This window comes from Anneissia japonica, unplaced genomic scaffold (assembly GCF_011630105.1).
Source record: "Anneissia japonica isolate Jap-2015-1 unplaced genomic scaffold, ASM1163010v1 scaffold287925_len434832_cov202, whole genome shotgun sequence".
Lineage (NCBI taxonomy): Eukaryota > Metazoa > Echinodermata > Crinoidea > Comatulida > Comatulidae > Anneissia > Anneissia japonica.
This window is the reverse complement of record NW_022701900.1, coordinates 24,463-47,116: the sequence shown is the minus strand read 5'-3', so window position 1 is coordinate 47,116 and position 22,654 is coordinate 24,463. Positions and strand designations below refer to the sequence as shown.

At 34.5% G+C, this 22,654-nt stretch overlaps 2 protein-coding genes across 3 annotated transcripts in view; one reads left to right on the top strand and one right to left on the bottom strand.

Annotated features, from left to right (window-relative positions):
* The first annotated feature begins 82 nt into the window (after positions 1-82).
* Positions 83-18,178, top strand: LOC117103730 (ubiquitin carboxyl-terminal hydrolase 25-like). Of its 2 annotated transcripts, none has more exons than XM_033244330.1 (22): positions 83-200; positions 5,111-5,315; positions 6,324-6,462; positions 6,668-6,839; positions 7,093-7,182; positions 7,715-7,855; positions 8,211-8,299; positions 8,724-8,797; positions 8,968-9,116; positions 9,858-9,985; positions 10,201-10,296; positions 10,451-10,825; positions 11,056-11,234; positions 11,647-11,717; positions 12,537-12,765; positions 13,179-13,370; positions 13,738-13,889; positions 14,384-14,562; positions 14,931-15,089; positions 15,409-15,532; positions 15,745-15,937; positions 16,062-18,178. In XM_033244330.1, exons 1-22 carry the CDS (start codon positions 117-119, stop codon positions 16,235-16,237), a joined length of 3,396 nt encoding a protein of 1,131 aa, XP_033100221.1. In that variant the 5' UTR covers positions 83-116; the 3' UTR covers positions 16,238-18,178. The 2 variants fall into 2 exon arrangements, with proteins under 2 accessions (XP_033100221.1, XP_033100220.1); XM_033244329.1 differs by lacking the exon at positions 83-200 and adding an exon at positions 2,034-2,284.
* Positions 18,179-19,688: 1,510 nt separating this feature from the next.
* LOC117103747 overlaps positions 19,689-22,654 on the bottom strand; it is an 18,016-nt gene continuing 15,050 nt past the window's right edge. The window contains exons 5-6 of the mRNA XM_033244357.1: positions 20,673-21,263; positions 19,689-20,256 (exon numbers count right to left, since the gene is read on the bottom strand). Of these exons, the coding sequence (XP_033100248.1) occupies positions 20,003-20,256; positions 20,673-21,263 (845 nt within the window). The 3' untranslated portion in view covers positions 19,689-20,002. The remainder of the gene's footprint in view (positions 20,257-20,672; positions 21,264-22,654) is intronic.

Sequence of the window (22,654 nt, the reverse complement as noted above, 5' to 3'; positions counted from 1 at the left end):
CAATCACATTTGATGTACTGCCAAATTCGGAACTTCCGTGAAGTTCTGGCGAATCGTCAAGAATCGAGAGAGGATTCCGCGATCGAGGCGGCGAAAGGAGGGCTTTAAACAGTCACATGCCTGAAGTGGACTGGTCAATTTTTAAAGGTAAAATGACGGTAGAGCATACCATTTTCCAACAACAGAAGAATTTAGCTCAGGTAAGAATCTATTGATTTATGATTTTACTTATTTTGACAATTAACTATTGAGGAGACCTTATGTTTTTGCGTATATTTGCTAGGCCTAGGCTAGCCCTTGCCTTACTACTAGTGTACTACTGACTGTTTTATGTATGCTCTGCCCGCTGCACATTAAGGTCAGCAAGCCCGGCGCGATCGTATGTTGTCGACTGGCTGTGTTAATACAAATGTACAGTAAATAGGTAAATACAGGCGTTGTTGAAATTTAAGACTCAATTTATTTTTAAAATATATATAGTGAGTTTGTTAGGCTGAAGTAGGCTTTTAGGCCTAGGCCTAGGCCCTAGCCTAAAATAAATCTAAATTAAGTAACATTCCAATAATATTTCTTGCCTAGGGCCAGGCATAGCCTAGGTAGCCTAACTAGGCCTAGGCTACCCTTTTTATTATAGGCATTTTTTAATTTATTATCTAGGCCAGGCCCGGGCCATAGCCTAACTAATAGGCCTACTGTAGGATCGAGTATGTTTGTTTGCAAAAATCAAGAATGCATTATTGTCATCGATCAAAAAAAAAAGTAAACAATGAAATTTTTTGACCAGTTGCTGAAAACACTAAAAACAACATCATCATAATATGGTTTAAACACAAGAACTTAAAAATGTGCTGCGTTACAAGTAGTGCTAGGCCTAGGTAGGTGAATCAGTGAGTTTTACTTTAGTGGTAACAAGAGGAATATTTAGATGGTTATGTGAATGAACATTAATGAAGTTTTTCTGTTACGGGACTTGATCGTATTGGGGTATTGTTGAAAGAAAATAAATCCAATAATACCAATCATATAGGTTGACCACCACCCATGCAATGAGAGCAGCTAGGTCAGTCAGCTGAACTGGTGTATGCTACTGTGTGTGCGCTGAACCGCGGTGATCTCTTGGTCTCCGGTTCAATTTCCATCGCTGCTCTCCTTGTGTTTCAGCTGGAGGGTTGAAATGCAAATGTCAAAAGCACACCATCTTTCAGATGAGACGTTAAACTTAAAGCCATTGGTCCTGATTGCAAAATGGCCCATGTGCATGTTAAAGAACATAGTTTACTCTTTGGAAAAGAGTATGGGATTGTCTCCCAGTGCCCAATCACCACCAGAAGGACCCCACTAGAAATAAGTCTTTTTCAGACTTTTGTGGGCTCCTTGGTGTTCACACCAAATAAATCCACATACAACCTTAATTGAATATTTTATGTTTCCAGATTTTATTACAGATAATCTACAGTAGACTTTAGATTTAGAAAGCATACCCATTTATTATTAGGTCAAAAAATGGAATTCCCAACCAAACAAAAATCTCTAACCACTAAAAAAAACAAAAAAAAACACATTTATTCAATACTATTACTGTACTATATTCCAATTAATTATAGTTAGTATTAGATGTCAATGTCAATATTAACTTCATTAATTGTACTGCTGTATAGAGTACTGGTAGCTAGATTCAGGGCTGTAAATTTAACCAATTACTCAAATATCTTCTAATCCACTAATTATAAATTTGTAAATTGCTTTTTGAGTTGATCCCTTGAATTTGATATGATGATACATGTTGATATTTTGCTTATAAAAGTAGGTCAGAGGTTATGTCTGGTCATGGTCTAGCCAGGTGTAAGTAAAATGCTTTTCAGATGGTGGGTTTCGAGTCAAAGGTCAATAGCAGATGCACCTCCAAATTAGGCAGAAATTCTCAACATACCTCACCAAATGAGAGCGGCCAGCATTTCCTAAACTATAGCCAATCACGTAATCCTCCTGGTCACAGTGAACCTAATGATTGGTTTGATAGGCTATCTCCAACGATTAACACTGAAATGATGGGTTGACAGCCAGTCCTTTTTCTCTGTGCAACTTGGAAACATTTATGGTGGATTTTTTAGGCATGCTTTGCAACAGTGTCCAGAGTTCTTTCTTGTAATCTTTGATAAATAAAATGTCAGTATTGCTAAGCAACAAGTCTTCTCTCAGTCAGGCTAATCCTGAGGAGGATTTTATTGTCAAGTCTTATAAGCCGCAGGCCTGCCGAATATATGCAAGATTAAGTGAAAAGGAGGTTAGTTTAAAACATACTCTCTGTGTAGAGAGATACAGTACACTTTGAACAATTCAATATTTGTATTGCATATTTTATTTAAGAATGTTACTGTATTACGTACTGTAGCTTCCGATTAGAATCAGAGCAAGGACCAGTGTAGACAATTTTCTCATATGTCCTTAAGAAACCAGTACAACTGTCGAGACAAGTAGGGCAGAGAGGTATAAAAATAACCTCCTTGAGTAGGTGGTTACGCTGGTGTACTCTTCCATCACCCCCCCCCCCCAAAAAAAAATCTTTGCTTTGCAAATTGCATACACTTTTTTATAAAAATAAGAACCAGTACAATATTGCCCAGGCTCAAAGTTCTTATTTTGTTCTTATTTTACACACTTTTCAAAGATAACACATTATTATTGTACAGCAGTACAGTATTATTACTGATACAATATCTGTCTCTTATACACATCTAGATGTGTATAAGAGACAGGGCATAGCCTAGGTAGCCTAACTAGGCCTAGGCTACCCTTTTTATTATAGGCATTTTTTAATTTATTATCTAGGCCAGGCCCGGGCCATAGCCTAACTAATAGGCCTACTGTAGGATCGAGAGCTATTCAACTCCTCTCCAAATTAAAAACCTCATCATTTTATTTTTACCTCAGTCTCAATAGCAATTTCAGCCTCAGTCTTCTTACAAAAAAAGTATTATCATATTCTCAATGAATTGAAATATTTGAATCTTTATTTTTTACTGTACAGTAGTGTAATACTGTAAATTACCATTCCTTTCCTTAATGTAACATATTTATTACATAGAAAATTCTAGAATTGTGTTTATTTGACCAAACAAAGAGTGTAAACCTCATTGGTAATTATAGGAACATAAGAGACCATGTGGAAGGTTCTAGATGTTGAAGTACTACTACTAGAAGCAATTGCCTATTGGATAATTATGATGTAATGTGACCAATGAAGAACTTAAGCAATATTTACTCTTGAATGCTCTGGAGTTCTAGGGCTAATGTATCAAAGGTGAGAGCTTGGTCTTTCCGGGGAGCTCCATTTGAAACACATGTGAATGTTGTTGTGTTATTTTGATACCGGATTCTTGTTTGAGTTTATACAAAATAAAAGTTTATTTGAAAGTTATGTTACAACATCATGAGCTGCGTTTGTATTTTATACGTCAAAGAGGAATTCCTAGTCATTCCTTTACCACTCGGAAGTACGTCAAGTAGGAATTCATGACAAGTAGATACTACAATGGGAAGCCTTGAAAAGTTATTTTTAATATTGCCTTTAAAAAAACAGTTAATATTACAGTATTCCACAATTCCCACAATTTTTAATACTGTGCTACAGTAGCTATTCTTACTCCTCTCTACAACTTCAGATGAACTGCAGGAATATGGAGTTAAATTAATTGGCCAATCGGCCAACGTAAATTCACTTTATTTGCATGAATTTTTAATACTAACAAAAACAAAGGAATAACAATCTGTCTTCTGATATTCTGTTTGTATTGTACTGTAATTAGTAACAAATTACATTCATATTGTTTAGTTTACCATCAGACGATAATAATATGCTTAAATGTCCACCAACTCAACCTTGAAGTTTTCTACCCAAAAACAACAGTAATATTATTTATTCTTTATTCTTTCAAAATTTACAAATAGTGGCAAGGTGCCAAATTGAATGTAAAGTAACAAATGAGGGACATTAAAAACAGCTAAATAAAAATGGTATAAAAAGAGAATGCAAAAAATACATTAAAATACTTAACTACAAAATGAAGAATCTCAGTCTGTTCACTTTATTTGCATGAATTTTTAACACTACTGTATACAAAAAGAAAGGAATAACAAACTCTCTTCTGTTATTCTGTTTGTACTGTATGGGTAGTTAGTAAAAAAAAAATTACAGTCACTTTGTTTCTTTACCATCAGAAGACGCTACGTATATATTATGCCTAAATGCCCACCTTCAGGGATGTAGTTATGGTGGGCGGGCCACCAAGCCTTGAGGTTTTCCACCCAGTGTAAAGCTTATTTCATGGCCCTCCACACATCTATATTAATCCCCGTACCCATCCTTAAATGCCTTATTTTTATTGTTCATTATTACTGTGTGTACAATTTTTTATATTTTTAAATATGCAATGAATTGTTTCCGCTCTGCTTTTCCTTTTTAAAATTGGACAATAAAAACTAAATGAAATGAAATGAAAAATGAAAAAATCCAGTCTTATTAGTTAGAGTTCACCAATGAAGTATGTATTCAAGTGTGATGACATAAAATGTTTATGTTCATGAAACATTCTCTATTTTGTCAATTTAATCACTTTGAATGCCATGTAACAGCACTATCTAAATAAACTGATGCAGCGTATGTATACAACTCAAATGTACAGTATCTAGCTGACTAACGCATCCAGAATGTCTCAAATGGCAACCATTTATGGTGCTGTAGCAATCAAGTTGTGAGTTTTACTATCATGCCTGATTTATGAAATTAGTCAGCTAGATGCAGTACAGTCTATCCAGTAGATGATAGATATTGTACTGTTAATTTATTTGAAATTAGGAATATTCAAGCTGACTTTTGCAAGCAGCTCAGTTGGTTGAGCACTTACACATTGTACCGGAAGTGTTGGGTTCAATTCCTAAAACAGTCAATACTCAGTTATAATTCACACTTTATCAGCCTCTTCCCTAATTGCTGGATTAAACCAGGGAGTTGTTATGCCTGATTAAACCATGGAGGTAGATTAAACTAATATTCACTAAAGCCTAGATGACTCATAACACCTGTTTACCTAATTATTATCGCTTTGCACAGAATCAAGAGATTGCCATAAATCAGCTGAAGGAGGTAACTGGAGTAAAAGATGAGGGAACTGTAAAGCAAGCGTATGAAGCCAGTGGGGGAGATGTCAACCAGGCCATAGCAATTCTCACAGAGGCTGATAAAGTTGAAACACCAGCCGCTAACGTTGCGACCAACACAGCCTTCATTGGACCAAGGAATATCAATGATAAATCTAGTAAGTCTACTTTACCTGTTCAAGAGGATGTATTCCAATTAAGTATCAGCCACTTATTTATAGGCTATGTAAATGAAAGTGAAAGTTGAAGAAGGTCATCAATTCTTTTTAACATTTTCAAGAGAGTAGAAAACATTAAGAGCATATGAAAGTTAAACATACAAGTCAATGTACATATTATTCTGTTGGTACTGTATTAAGTTGTAAACTGTATTTGACTGGAAAAATATGTCAAAATTTTGTGTGTTTGTGGTTTAATTCATTTGTACTATAACAGATTGAAGATTAAGTACTACGTTAATTAATTATCCCTAATCATATGTGACCAGCTCTGGCAATTTCCCCCGTTTGTTGCAATTTCTAATTTGCACATGCACCCAATACGTTCGAGAATCAAAATTTTGAAAAATCTCATGTTTTTGTGTTTTATAAAAGATAAATTGAAGAACATTTCTATAAAATATAAATCACTAAATGTAACTGAAAAGTACATTGAAATTATTTTTAAAATATAAGTCATAATAATTAACTGTTGATTTTGGAATCTTTGGAAGCTGTATCTTCAAAACCTACATGGCTAATATCCAATGAAATAATAAAATATTCATAACTTCGTTAATACTCAACCAGTTTCCATCAAATAAACCCTATTTTAAAGAAGACTTCATGCAGAATTTAAAAACACCAAAAACTCACTTTTTAATTTTTTCTACAAACGGAGGGTGTTGCCGGAGCCAGTCACATATTATGCTCTCAGCAATTATTATTTTAAAATTTATTGTTGTTATTTATTATTGTTATTACAGAAATATGTAAAATTTCGCCTCTTAATTTTTTCATCTTATAGACAAAAAAAAAACAACAACTAAAGTTTGATTTAATTACTGTCTATTTACACATGTACATTAATGTACTAATGTCCACCAATACAATAAGTAATATAACTATGAATCAAGTGATTATTACAGATTTTACCAGATGTGATTTTTCAATGATTATTTTTGTCAGCTGGTGTGATTGACTTAACAAATGAGAAAGAAAATCAGAATGACCTTCAGAGGGCGATTGCTCTCAGCCTACAGGACTCTGGTACCCGCCCACCAACAGCACTTCAGGGCATGTCCACAGAGGACCAGGATCTAAGCAGGTAAAGTGGCCTTTGTTAAGGAGAATTTATTATTTCATGAATTATTAACTCTTAATTTTAATTTTTTTTAAATGAACCTACATCCAACTCACCACTCGGGATGACACTGTTGCTACTGGGGGAGGAAGTGGTCTCTCTCTAAATGTATATTAAGTCTGTTAGAAATGTTGTATTAATAAAAATCAATCTTTTTTTTGCCATAAAGGGCACTAGAAGAAAGCCTTGCAGAATCGGTACGGACAGGAAGTAAAAGGCGTCGTGGAGATGGAAGCTGGTTTCTAGATCCACTTAATCCATATGATAGACGACGAGAAAATGGCTGGCCAGTCGGTCTGAAGAATGTGGGCAATACGTGTTGGTTTAGTGCTGTAATACAGGTACATTGTTAATGAATAAATTCATTTAGTGCTTTTTGCCAAATGATACACATATTACACTAAATATATATATGACTTCTATGCTTGTGGATAATCAAAATGTTCCTGTGGTTTTTTATTTTTTATATATATTTTTCTATTATTCTACTTATTTTATCAATAAAGTTTTTAATAATGGAGCTTTATACAATTTACTTTAGGCACAATAAACCATATTTTATTATTACACTTTCCTTTTCATCTTCTCTGTTAGTCATTATTCCATCTACCTGTGTTTAGAAGACTTGTTCTTGGCTTTGTTCCACCGGCCAATGCAACGAAAATGTCAGCAGAACATAGTGCTGTAAGTTTACTGTAGTTATCAATCAGTAACTCAATCCATCAGTCAAAAAAATTAATTAATGAACAAGTCAATTAATCAATAAATTGAACATTCTCTCCATCAAGACTGATGAATACAAATAACTAAACACTTCCTTGCCATTGTTCTATTATTCCAATTCTGTAGAACATAGTGCTGTAAGTTTACTGTAGTTATAAATCAGTAACTCAATCCATCAGTCAAAAAAATTAATTAATTAACAAGTCAATTAATCAATAAATTGAACAATCTCTCCATCAAGGTGGACTGATGAAGACAAATAACTAAACACTTCCTTGCCATTGTTCTATTATTCCAATTCTGTAGAACATAGTGCTGTAAGTTTAAGTTAAATTATTGTTATTATAATGTGGAATTAAACTATAGCTATGTGGATAAGATGTTTAAGCTTCATATATTCATGTGATTGGTGAGTGTACGAGCTGATAAGAAAGAATTAAAAATCAGTAACAAAATAAATAACAATTTTATTCATCATGTGCTTGGTTTATAGGAGCAACGCAATTTGGCATTTATGGCAGAGCTGAGGGCGCTCTTTGCATTGATGATTGGGACAAACAGGAAGTATGTTGACCCTACAAAATCTGTCCAGATCTTGAAGGCAGCTTTCAACAACGATGGCGACAGTCAACAGGTAAAAAAGAAACGTGTTTCAAAGAGAGCATTTCAACTAAGTTGGTTAAACTTGTAGGCACTGATTGTACTAAACCATGGAGAGCTTAGGCCCAATTTGAATTTCATCACTAATCTTATGTTTCAGCTGAAGGGCTGAAATGGAAAGTTACAATAATGAGACATTTAAACCATTAGTTCTGTGTGCAATATATGGCCATGCTACCATTTTATTTTTATTAACCCATTAAATGAATCCAGGAATGTCTTAAAAAATACTAAAGTTCCATTTTAAAATTTATTTTAAATTGAAAATTTTATTTTGAAATCTTTTTTTACTTTGGCAATGCCTATTACTATTGTTTTTTTTTAAATAGGATGTGAGTGAATTTACCCATAAACTTCTAGAATGGTTGGAGGAAACGTTTAAATCTGACTGCTCTAGACCACCGACACCAAAAGAAGGGTAAACACTGTCAATATGGCTTTATCTTTCTTATTCCACATCATACTTTACCATAGATATGTGAAATATATGTCATTCAACTAATATAAAATCTGTAATCACATTTGTTGTGAGTGCTTTCCATGTTGGAAAATTTACTTTAGCATCTAGAATCCGTGCTTGGTATTGGATGCTAACAGGTACTCACTTACAATCCAGGGTAGAGAGAGGCTATTTTATTTGGAAGAACTCAAGCAAAACACACAGTGAAAAATTTGAAATCCTGACCTAAAAAATAAAAGCTTGCACTGTAACCGCTGCAAAGTTGCTCTCCATACTTATTCACGCCTACTACCAAAATAGTATCTTCATACTTTGTGTCCTGTTTTCCTTTTGTTCTATATTTTTTAATTTTGATGATAATTGGTTTCATTTGATATTTCAGTGAAGAGAGTCAATGGACGAACCCAATGCTTCATCTGTTTTATGGACAATTTATGTCTCTTGGTGTAAATGAAGGTAAGACAGTTAATTTTATATAGATATAGATTATAATTATTGTTACTTTTGTTGTTGTCATAAATGCTGTTATTGTTGTTTATTTTTATTAAGAATTGTTTCAGATTCAGTCAGCAATATTGACATTTAATGTTCTGCAAGTTGTAATTTTTTTTTCCTGATTTTTACAGGAAAGGTTTTCAAAAATAAAGAAACCTTTGGTCAGTATCCCCTCCATGTGAAGGACTTTGTAGAACTTCATGATAGCATTGAAGCTTCAACTGCCCACGGGGAAATAGAGAACGTTAACAGTGATACTTCAGCCAAATCAGGACAGGAGGTAAAACAATAGGCAGTGATTAGTTCATGACTCAAATAAAGCCATTCCGCCATAAACACTTGGCTAATTTTGGTACTATAATTTATTTTTGGTTTATTCTTTCTGCCCAGTACAAATACAAGGAGGAGGTAATTAAGAATGTATATAAGTAATGGCAAATTTGATTACAAGAAATTAAAATACATTGTAGTAAAACAGCCCTTTCTCCTCAAGCCCCACAAAAGTGGTCTAGCGCAGCAGGAACTGTCATGGTTTCCACCCTTGAGGTCAGGGTTTCAATCCCTCACTGTGTGCTTTGCTTGTGTCCTTGAGCATGGCACTTTATCTACATTGCTTCTCTCAACCCACAAGTATAAATGGGGATGGGGTTGCCTGCTCCGACACTGATTACAGCAGCAACACTTAAGCATGTATGCCCAATGACCTTTGAAAAAAAGTGCTTTCTATCTTAAAAGAATTGCCATATATAAGAAAGTATATTACATACTCCAAGTATTAAAATGCATGCCATCGTGTTTCAATACTTGGAGTATGTATTATTTTTTCTTATCTGAGATTAATCAGTGGACCTTTTGGTTTTTGCCCTATATAAGTAAAGTAAATTAAAATAATATAAATAAATATTTTGGCTGTCATGAATTCAGCGACATAAATTACGAGTGATACCTTTTTTTTTAACCTGATGATAAATAATATCATAAAAAATATGTTGAATGTTTTGTTTCTCAATCATTTCTACAGCACTGGTTCACAAGACTCCCTCAGGTGTTGACATTTGAACTTTCACGGTTTCATTTCAATCAACAACTTGGTAAAGCTGAAAAGATTCATAATCGATGTAATTTTGCAAGGACCCTTTACATGGACAGGTAATATTAACAAATGTTTTTGTCAACTTGTAAGAAGGTAATGGTGGTTGACCCAAAACAAGTTAATTCCAGAGAGTCTGTAGTAAAAGAGTATTTGAAACAATTATCAGCAATTGTTATAAAGTTATTTTCTGGTGTCAAATTTTGTTTTAAATGTTAGATTGATTTCGCTGCTATGTCTAAGTGCATTTTTGGCTTTGATTTCTTACTTGCAGATACATGGCGTGTAATATAGAGAAAACTAAAAAGAAGCGTGAAGATGTTCGTAAAATGAAGCAACAAGTGGCAGAGCTTCAAAGCCATTTAGAAAGGTAAGTTCATGGTCAAAAATAAACAATAAGGATTTTTTAAACAAATCTGGTATTATGTAATATTTATGCATTTATTTGATTGATTTATGTCACTATGATCAAAATTTATTGATTGTGTTTCTTTTTGTGAATTTTCCTTGACTCACTCTCACAGGTATATGAATTACGGTTCAGGTGCCAAGCGATTTCCATTGCAGGATGTATTACAATATGCTTTGGAGTTTGCAAATAGTAAGCCAATACCGCCATGGTTTAATGGTGATGGCGACTCACCACGCAAGCAAGGGGTCCGTACAACTCGTCATAACTCAGCGAATCAAGGGACCAAGAGAAACTGTGTCGACTACCCTCCAGATATCGAAATGGCTGGAAATGCTCTAGATTTAGAGAAGATTAGCAAAGAAGAGACAGTCACCACTCAACCGTCTTTTAATCAAGTTGAAAGTTCCTTAAATAATGGTGGGAAGAATGTGTCCAACTGCTGCCCCCAAGATGTAGAAATGCTTTCACCAGATACATCTCGGGAAAGGTTAGTCATTACTCCGCCTAAGTGTTGATTAGTAAAGCCCAAATGTTTGAAGTGTTAGCATTTAAAATTTATTCCACAGTACTATTGTTTTTCATTTTATTTTATAATCATAGTTGTTGTTTTATTTCATGAAAAATTGCCTTGATGAACTGAGTAATTACCTTGTTCTCATAATCGAGAACACCCATGATATCATGTTCATTTAAACACTTTTTGTGTGGTTTTTTTAGCACACCAACAAAGCCAACAGGGGATAATGCAATAAAAATGAAACAAGACACTACCCTAATGGAAGTAGAACAACCTAACACAGTATCACCTGTTCCTAAACATGTTACGGAGGATGAGTTGAACACACTTCAGAGTTGTCTATGCCGGTGGAGGAGGGAGGTGATGACGGATGTTGAAGGTAATCTTTTCTATACACTCTCACCCATACCCCCGGTAGGCTATACGTCTATCCAGGGTACATGATCTTGACATAGATAATCATCAGTTCGAAGATTTCCCTGTAAACATTAAAAAAACAATAGATATATATTTTTTTCTCCAGACAAAAACTGTTGGACTTTGTACTATTTATCTATACCTATTCTACATTTTCATTCTTAATCTTGCAGCAGACTTCTTAATTTCATTGTTATAACATACATTTGTTATAACATACATTTGTTATAACATACATTTGTTATAACATACATTTGTTATAACATACATTTTCATAGAATTTCATATTTTAATTTTATTCAACTTTCTATTCTAGTTATTAAACTGTATTTCAATAGAAAAATATTTTTTGTTTTGTTAATTCTTATTTTCAGAGTTACAAAAGTGTATCAACACATTAAAGGATGACATAGAATCTATTTATGATGATGATGATATGAAACAGGTAGGATAGTTGTTTATGGGTCAGCAAGATCTGATTCTTTTATTTTGTAATTGGTATCAGACTTTAACAGTTAGTAAATCCCACTGAAAATCTCATTATGATGCTTATTGAGTGGAGATGTCACAAGATTTGAACCCACGACCCTGGGATTTTATGACAAGCTCCTTAACCACTGAGCTAAATCTGCCCTATTGCTTACAGATATTTGCAGTATGCAATACCATTATTGTTATTATTATTATTAGTTGTTTCTGATATAGATTGTTTCTGATATAGATGGTTTATATTGTTTTTTGGTGTACATCAATTTTTTTTCTTCAAATGATACACACTCATGATAGTTTAGAATCACTATTTGTGTTATTAAGTATTCAATAAACCACTTCGTAGTTTAAACTGTACATGCCCGTATTGAAGGTCAGTTGACATAAACATTTAACATCATAGGCTTCCAAGGTGGCATGGCATTTTTAGGGAGCTAGTACGTAACAGTTCTCCATCTCTATGATAAATATTGTCCATATGATGCAAGTATTCTTCAAACATGTATCACAGCACAGTTCACTATTTTCAAGCAATTCTGAAGGCCATGCCACCTGCAAGGCCTAGCTAGGCTTAACTAGGCCTAACCTATGTTGTGTGTGTTGAATATTTGTTTTGGTTGATTGACTTTCAATACGGGCATGTACAATTCAAACTACGAAGTGCCTTATCTTATGATGCTTACAAAAATGGAAAATCATTGGTAGTGTAAGGCTGTTTAAAGGCATTATACTTGCAATTTTTAAATGCGAGTCTGTTTTCTTATCCCATTTACAGTATAAATACAGTCTACACGCAGTGCTGGTACACGAAGGTCAGGCAAGTTCAGGGCACTACTGGGCATACGTGCTCAATCATGCACGAAACGTTTGGCTTAAGTTTAATGATGTGTCCGTCACCGAGGTTACGTGGGAGGAACTTCAGCAGGAATCTGTCGGTGGGGACAGCAACACCAGTGCTTATTGCTTGATATATGTAGATGACAGCAAACATGAATTATTTGAAGGTTTGTAAACATGCAATAGGACTCACTTTTTTATATTGGTTTTTTAGTTGTGTTTTTTGTCAAAAATTTATATATAATCTGAATGTTCCAAGTAAATTAAATAACCAAAACTCCTAAACTTATCCTCCTCATGGATTTTACATTAGAGCTTTCATCCCTACCAACTATCTGATTTAATCAGGATTTTACTGTTATTTCATTTTTAAAATATCAAAGTATTAGGACATCTTGATTTCCTGATTTTTTGAATTGTCCTGTCTGTACATTATTTCCCAGTTTTCATCTCATTTCCATTTTTATTCATTGTCTTTACTCGCGTATTTCTGGAAATAAATAATTATAATTGTATAATTACAGATGAAGCTTTAGTTTTCTAAATTGTTTCAATTATTTTGTATTTGACATAATTGTAGAAACAAATGATGAAATGAATAGAGGCCTTAACTCCCTTAGCGAAGACCTTCAAGAACTCGTGCTTCAAGACAACAAAGAATTTGAACGTGAAATGGAGTCTTGGGACCAAAAAAATCTAAAAAATCATAAAGAAGCATCAACAGAAACTAGTGAAGATGATATTGTTATTAAGGATAAAATGCAAACTGGAGGTAGGATAACAGATTAACAACAATTGATAAGCTTAAGATACAGAATGTTATGTATAGAATTGATGAAGCTTGCATGATCAGGCCAAAGATAACTTTGTGTTGCTCAAGCTCTAAGCCTAACTCACTTTTATACTCACAGCTACTCAATCTGGAATTTAGCCCTGGTTTACAAAATAATCAAAATAATTTACAGTCACCGTGAGAGTCATAGTTGGCAATGAACCATAGTGTAAACCTATATTAATAAATAAAATTCCAACCTATTTACTGTTTTTCAAATGTCTCTGTGCTTGGGTTAAAAAAAACCCCATTTTTTAGGTAGCCTACTCCCCATTTATATCTGTAAAATTAATTCTTTTGAATACAGGTGACTTAACTATACCACATCCAACCCCAGCCTCTCCTGCCCCCACCTTTACTACAGAACACTCAAAGATGCAGCTATCAGCCAGTAAGGAGGTCATCACAAGAATGACAGAAACATTTAACAAAGAAGGCCCTCAGGCTGCTCTTAAACAGGTAATCATACACATTACATTACAGACACACAGATATTCCGACTAATATGTAGCCTTCTTACCTAGCTGTTGGAATTTTTACATCAGTGGTAGTGCTAACAGGAACATGATTTTTTGGGGAACCCTTGTCAAAGAAATTTAAAACCCATGTGAACCCCTCGGTCGTGACTATCTCTCAACAGGGGGTTCAAAAAATCTGAAAGGTGTCCAAACCAAGAAGCTGGAAATATAATAATTAAGAAAGAATTTTTGATAATAATGACTCTAGGATGATAAAAACAGATGATGACATTTCACTGATGAGGATATGACTGATTAAAGATGATAAGAATAATAACAATATTAAAAATATAAATGATGTTGATAACAATGAAATTAACATATAAGGATTTATAGTAACAATATAAACGAAAAGAAATAATAATGGCAATAACAGTAACTGTTTAGTTGTATTCATAAGTATTTATTTTAATTTTTTCTTATGTTTTTTTGTAGTCCTGCGAAGATGAGTTAATAAGACTGAAGAAATTAGCAAGCCAGCCTGATGACAACATTAAAGATGTTAGATTAGAGAGTGCTGTCGTCTACTTCCTCAAGAATTCTGCACCAGATTTTGTTATCCAACGAGCTTTATTGGAGCAATTCGCAGATAAGCAACTCAATTTTGATAACCGGTATGCGAAATAGATATGATATGCGTTATTTATACTGATTTGACAAGCAGAGTTTTCCTTTCAGGATTAATAAAATTTATTATCTAAAGCTCCGTTCATACTATGAAATCACTGTGATATGCCCATATTTGGCACATCTCATAAATTTGTCACACAAAATTTGATATAGTGTGGACAGAGTTTAAAGATTTGTATTTATCAAATTAAGATAAAATTTATACACTTGTCAAAAATTGACTCAGAAATGGACAGGATGCCTTCATATATAACCATCCTGTCATTAGAACTACTAGATATTTTGATATGCTAGCATTTTTTATTTAATCAATTTGTATAAGAATCATAAAGAATCATGATTTTTGTTTCAGGTCTAAAGCCGTTCGCAAACTAGCTCAACGATCCTTAGATTGCCAGACGCTGTCGAAGGAAGAGGATGAAGTCTACAAGAAGTGGCATTTGGATTATAAAACATTCCGAAAGGCAGTTTTATATTTAATGGCAGGCTGCCAGAAATACTGTAAGGAAAGGTGAGAGGTCATGCTTTGTTTGGCTCTGTTGAGTTATTTGTGTTTTCTAATGTTCCCTATTAGCATGAGTGTAGTTGGTTTTCCATTTTGCCTTATTAAGGGAGGTTTCCAATGTGCCATATTGGCATGCTATTCTAGAGCTGCCAAATATGTTGTTTTGGCATGAAATGAGGGTTGTATGAGATGAGGGCACTTTTCATTGAATTACTGTTCATTTTTGTGAATGAGGAAAGGAAAGAACCCAAAACACCTCTATGTGTTGGAAACTTGGAAATACTGTGATTTTTTTTCCTGATTGGTGATTTTTATTTTGTTGCAGTTATCAAGAGGCTTTACCATATTTTGTATATGCATTCAAGACAAATGATGTATTTGACGGAGAGTTTAAAATGAAACGCCTGGACCCTAGTATGCTGGCCTTATTCAGGAGACAGTGTTTATTGGTAAGGGAAAGTCCATAGCGAGCATAACTGTTTGGCTTCATGGTAACATAAAGGGTCTTGTGGTAAATAGTGACAGGGAACTACACTTTCTGAAACCCTAACTGTGCAAGCCTTCTTGGGCAAGACACCTCATCTGTGTTTGTCATTTTCCACCAAATGCAAGTACCTAGTAGGATCTAATACCAAGTGTTAATTATTTTCTTGTATGACAGTATATAAATGAGCAATGCAGTCAAATGTTTGAGTCTGGAGAGGAAGTTGAGGCGATGAATGGATTACAAGTGGTGATTGACCTCATTGTCCCAGGTGTGGTCATCTTGAATGAGTCACAGCTACCAGAAGACACTCACGCAGAGGAAGACATCAGAGAACGATGGTGTAACCACCTAGCACAAGAATTGAGTGGTAAGAATTAGGATTTGTTATTATTATTACAATACAAATGATAAAACATTTAGTGGTCATTGAACAATTTAGTTCAAAACAATTTTTAAAAATATCTGCAATGTACTTATTTGTTTCCTTTTAGACCGTCTGAGGGAAAAACTGACAGACATTTTAGGAAGACTAGTTGATGTTTTAGGGGCAAACTCAACAATAAAAGCGCCCCCTCTCACAGAGAACGATGCCAATGAGAACTTACTTGAACAATTTACAAATATTCAGCAGCAAATTCTAGCAATCAAAAAGGATTCAGATTCATAGCGAAAGAAACATTCCACAAGGATGTCAATGCAATGAATAAACAGTGTTGTAATATAGTATGAGTTGAGATGGAGGGGGAGGAGGGGGTGGTGGTTAGTTGGTTGTGCGTCAGAATCACCGAATGCCTCAGAGTGCATGAGTACAGGTTATAACTTAACGACAGTTGACTGTCATGGAGGTGAATCAACTAGTGAGTGTGTGAATAAACAGTGTTGTTTTATAGTATGAGTTGAGAGGGAGGGAGGGGGTGGTGCTTAGTTGGTTGTGCTTCAGTAACACCGAGTACCACAGAGTGCATGAGGGCAGTGGTGTTTCAGTGGTCAGTTCCTTGTTTTAACCTAGTGACAGTTGACTGTTGTAAGGTGAATCAAGGTGCAAGTGTGTGAGACATTGAAGACAGTTGTGTATTTGGGTACCTGACTTAGGTGCATCCAGCTGGTGCTTTGGTAACACTTAAGATAGTGGTATGGTTAAGTGGTGATGTGTTTCACTTATATACCAAATATTAGTATGCATTGGTTCCAATGATGATACGGCCTACCCAGAATATTGTTAGGTATGCAAGAATATTGTATCACCAATTAAGGTCAGGGGTCAGGTTTATCAAAGTTGCTTATGCCCTGTACAGACTACTAAATTGTATTATGTGACATGCCTAAATATGGTCATGATAACATCACATCATGACCATATATAGGCACTTCATGACTATATATGGGCGTACAACAGTTTTTAGTGTGATAGTGTGTGACAGAGCTTTAAGTTGATAATCATTCTTAGCCAAAAATAATTGGCTTGATATCCGTCTAAATATTAAAATGAGAAAATTCCTTGCTTAAGCTGATAAAATTAGCTTTATTATTGTTGGGTTTTTATTAGCAAGTGTGTTAGAAACACATCAAGAAAAGATTACTTGAGCAGTTCTTGCAATAAGCTTTAGATTTTGACTAGTGTGAACACAGTATATTTAATTCAATCCATTACCTTAAAGGTAAATATGAGAGGTATTGCTTCTGATAAATTTATTTCAATTCTAGAAAATCTTAATCGCAATAAATTAAGTAATGGGGAAGATATAGAGTATTCTTACTATATCATCCTCATTATTAAAAAAAAAATGAAGGAAGTGTGTGCAAAACTATCAGGGAGCTACCTAGATAGTGCAACTCATTTGGAAGTACATGCATAATATCTTTTTGTTTTAGGGCTAAAGTTTTTTCTTTGATGCCTATAAATATAGCTTTTAGTCTTGTGTAAAAAAAAGCAAGATGAATTCTACACTCAGACTATGCTAAGAAGGTTTGATAAAAGCAAGCTGAATTCTACACTCAGACTATGCTAAGAAGGTTTGATGAATATGGTAGCTTTCCTAGGCCCACCATGACTACTTGATGATGTTTTGTAAACTGAGTTTGATAAATCCCAGCTCAGGTCTTCTATGAGCAACTTTCACAGTCCAATAACGTACAGTAGAACAAACATGCATTTTGTATTCCATGTGAACTCGATACGATTTTAAAAATATTTAATTAAAATCTCCCTTAACAAGGGTGAAACTAAGTCATTGTGCACGATGCTTTATGTTGCTTACCATGGAAAATCTTCATAGTAACGAGCTTGAACAAATTGTTAATCTTATTGCTGATAACGCACAATCTTAAGACTTCATAATATTGTAATTTGTATTCAAAACATTGTTAATAGATTTTTTCCCTATCATTGTTTACTAGGTGCCTTGTGCAATATGACCATTAATTACATAACATTACCCTTTGTGGGTTCAAGGTTGGGAGGGTTACAATGTTATACCTCTGTGTCATAGTTTCTAGTTCTATTACTGAAATATATTTGAAACTTCAGTCTTGCCCTTGTGTCACACAGTTTAAAAATTTTGAATTTTCAACTGGATTATGGTTTCAAATAAAGAATTCAAAATATTTATTTCATACAGATACAGTTTATTTTTAACTGTCAGATTACACATTTACATGTAAAGGCCAACTCAGACAGCGTCGTACGACGCAGCCCGACGCCACAACAAAACATAATTTGCATGTGCAGACCCTACTTCTACGGCCTTTTGGAGGATATTAAAGTACAGTACTGTAATAACAATATTAAAGTTGAATGAAATTTCATTATTTACATAGGCCTAACAATTTACTATAAGTTAAATTCAACTAATTTTGTAAATTGGCTACACACAATCATGATTAGCCATGTTTTAATTTACGAGTCAAGCAACAAATCGATGAAACACATGCCAATTTATCTCTCGAACACTTGTATTAATCACAAACTCGAACAGACAAAACACGATTTGCAAGCCAGAGGGCTGTCGAGGACATGGTTTTGTTATAGTGTATAACAGAACATATCTAGATAAATCATTAACATCTTACATATTAAAAGGATAGTATAGGTATTGCTTTTTAGCATCAAATTAAAGGTATGTATTTATACTATGCAAAAGTATATTACATTGTCCATTAATAATATTCATTATTTATACATTATACCTGTGAGACAAAAAAAAGTGGGTAGTCTTGTGGTTCTGTTTCCAATCGAAGCTTTGTGTTAACAGATTGAAGATTGTTAGTAAGTTGTCTTGTAAACAGGTTTAGAGGGATCGCAGAATAGAAGAGGGTACACCGCATAAACGACATTTCAAGCCCAGAATGTTCAAAAAGTACTTCGATCTAAATAATAATAAAAATTGGAAGAAAATGTGATTTTTATGAATTGAGATGATAGATAATAAATGATGAGAATGAAAAGAATGAAAAATAAAATATAGGCCTATATGAATTCAGATGATAATATGATATTATGTGAAAATGAAAAAAAAAACGATGAAAATAAGATTTGAAGATAAAGCTACCCATACAAGAAGAGAGAGATTACACTACACAAGATTTTTTCTCAATGATATGTTTAATTTAATTGACATATTTAAGAAAAATTACTTTATTGAAATACAGTTGAATGCCAATGTTACTTTTTAATTATATTAGGCTTAGCCTAATGTGATCATGTATTATAAATAGAAAGTGAAAATGGGAAAAATGTTATTTATATGAATTAAAATTATATATGATAATATGAAAATTAAAAAAAGAAAAAAAAAACATGATGAAATTAAAAATTTGAAATAAAGGTGGAGCAAAAGAGACAGGGTGGCGCCAGGATTTGCCCGAAAAATGTAGAAAATACATATAATTTGCTTTTCTCCCCGACGAATTGTGCTTTTTCTCCTCGACGGGGGGTGGGGGGGAAGCGCTCCCCGCTGGCTCCATCCCCTGAAAACAGAAAAAGAGATACAGTTTGAAGCTGCTGTGATCTACAAATACCATTAGGCCAACCTCTACGCACAACAATACATTTGTATTAAAACAAAAAATGATTTGTCAAAAATTAGTAACTTGGACAATACCAAAATGGAGTACTACTAAACTGTCAAGGTGTGCTAAAAGAATAACTAATTTTTACTTTTCTTGGTGTACATTAGGTTTTTAAGAAAACATATCTTGTATAAAAAAATCATTCTATATATTTATTTGTGGAATTATGAATTCAAGAAAAGGTTGCCCCTCATGTATAACATTTAAACTACATTATAATTGTTGGAGTAGGTAACGGCCCGGTAGTAAAAGGCCGGATGGTAAAATGCTGGGTGGAAATGCGCCAGAACCCATCTATCACTATTGCTGTTCCCTTGACATCACTTGCTAAGAAAAAGCAAGCTTAAGTGTAGGCCTAGAGTTGTCAATGTACATAGGTTATCCACGAATAGTAAACATCATTTCCATGTCCAAGAGTTGAGTACTGGTTTTCATACGCTTGATGCTCACAGATTTTAGACCCGAAGTTGTATTGAAATGAGTAACACTGAGAACTATGTCTACATGTGAGAGCGCATTCGATGATTGATTTTGTTTGGTACCGGACTCCAGTGGGCTCAGATTCGAAGGTTTCGTGCTTTTTGGCAGTCTGGAACAAACTTTGACACTTTGACACGTCTAAAAGTAAAACAGAAATAAACAATTTGAGTATCATTCAAAAATGGATGCTCTCATCAGAATTTGGGGATATTGGGTTAAAACTAAGAGCAGGCACAGCTGGAGCAGAACCAGTACAGGTAAGAGGGCTACATAAGTAAGTAATTAAGCAAGCAAGCAAATTAAATTATTAATCATTATAGACCTACATTAATATCGAAAATTTGCGTCACACGTAGGGCAGTGGTGAGTCTTTGTGTCATGGGAAAAGACGGTATATTTGAAAGTTCAGACTCGCCATTGCACCAAAAGATTCCATAAATTATTTTAAAAAATTTATACGCAAATTATTAACAAAACATTATATGGTATTACAGAATTTATTTGTACTATATTGCAAAGACAATATTTCTAGTGACAATTCGTTGCCTACAAACCTTTGTTCTGAACTTCTTTCATCTCAAATTCATCCAAGACACGGTCATAGACCTGTAACCAACTGACATTGGCATGAACGCCATCGAAGTTTGCTGCATTATTTCCAAATTCAAACTGATCGAAACTGAAGCCAAAATTATAGAAGTTAGTCGTAGACATACTTGCAATTTCACCGTCCCTCCAGAGAGAAAGTGTTTGGATCGATACGTCGAAAGTGACCGCTAGGAATGTCCAAGTCTCAGGCAACAGAATATTGGCGCTCGTGATCACAGAGCCCGCATATGAAACGGATACTTCAGAATTAGACAAGCCAACTTCAGACTTCATCTGGATAATTTCGAATTTGGCAGACGTGTCACCAAGTACTATGATTGGACCGTTTGAGTCAGGGTAAGGATAAATGTCAAATGCGATGGTCATTGAATGTTCGAATGTAAGCTGCCCGTTGATTGGTATTTTGGGCATTATCATTTCTTGGACCCTGATGTACATCTCTTCAGTATATACTCTGTTTATTTTGCTTACGATTCCAGAGGTTAGTTGTAGGTGTTTTGAGGAGTAACACAGATTTGCTGAAACCTGTCTATCTTCTTAGAATATGAAATAAAAACAAAAATTAAATATTATGTAAGACGAAAAGTTATATTATGTTGTGGTATAAATGTAAGACGAAAAGTTATATTATGTTGTGGTATAAACGTGAGACTTTAAGGTAATTAAGTCAATTTAAATCACATAGTGGAGCACGTTTCATTATTTGCCTGGGTTTCAGGTCTTAATTTTGGGTTACTCACTCTTTATTGCGCTTAATGCGCGCCATACCTAATTTAATTGGCGTCCCATACTTGATTTCTTTTATTGGTTTCGTCTCTAAATTAACTTGCTCGTTAGTTGCGCTGTCCAGAATGACACAGAAAATAATAGTAATAATAAGGAACTACCCTTGTGGGAAGTCTAGCTTCATTATGTGTGAGCCCTTAAGTTGTAAGGGAGAGAAACAGTGGTCTTAGAAACGTACCGTAATGATATCGTACTGGCCTCTGTGGATCTTAATTTTCTAACACTGAGATAGCAAAAGTGACCTCTTTTTTCCATACATCTATAATAAGGAACATCATGTTCCTACTTGAGCACAGTATTATAATTTATTTGATTTATACATTATTTGTGTTCCCAGTGCTTAACGTTGATGGACTATGTCTGATACGATTTATAACATCATGTTCTTAAATATTTCAGCACTGTCTTACCTATTTGCATCTATTTGATGTATACATTTTGTGTGTCCCCAGTATTAAGCCTGTCTCTTATACACATCTNGGCCCACGTCGGGGAGCTGTCTCTTATACACATCTAGATGTGTATAAGAGACGTGTGTGTGTGTGTGTGTGTTTGTGTGTGTGTGTGTGAAGAAGGCGTGTCCACGTGTGTTTCGAAACATATGTAGAATATAACGTAGCGTAACAGTAATGAAACTGAAATACATAAGATGTTGACTTCAGAAACACTAAAATTTATTTGGCGAATATTTCGGCTACTCTTGTAGTCTTTGTCAACGCTTGACAGAAAATGAACATATTGAGAAAGTTCCTTGGTAATATAGAATTTAAGAAACAACGCAGTAATTAAGTCAAATTGGAAAAGCTAAACATAAGCAGGCCCGTAGCCAGGGGGGGTTTTTATGGTTCGGGCGAACCCCCCTTTTCTAGCGAACCCCCCTGTTTTCTAGCGAACCCCCTCGAATTTTTGAATGAGTCCCACCCGTTTTTAAATTGTAGCCTGCATTACAAGCCTACATTCATAGAATATCTCAGCTTCAGAAGTTCGGAGATTTAAATTAAAACGCAATTCCTGCAAACCATGACTTTACGATGGCACACATAAGGATGGCAAACATCGATAAAAACCCGGCTGCCGTCTCAACTTTCACTGGCCTTTGGCTGAATGTTTGTAAGAAATGTACCAACCGGTAACGAAACCG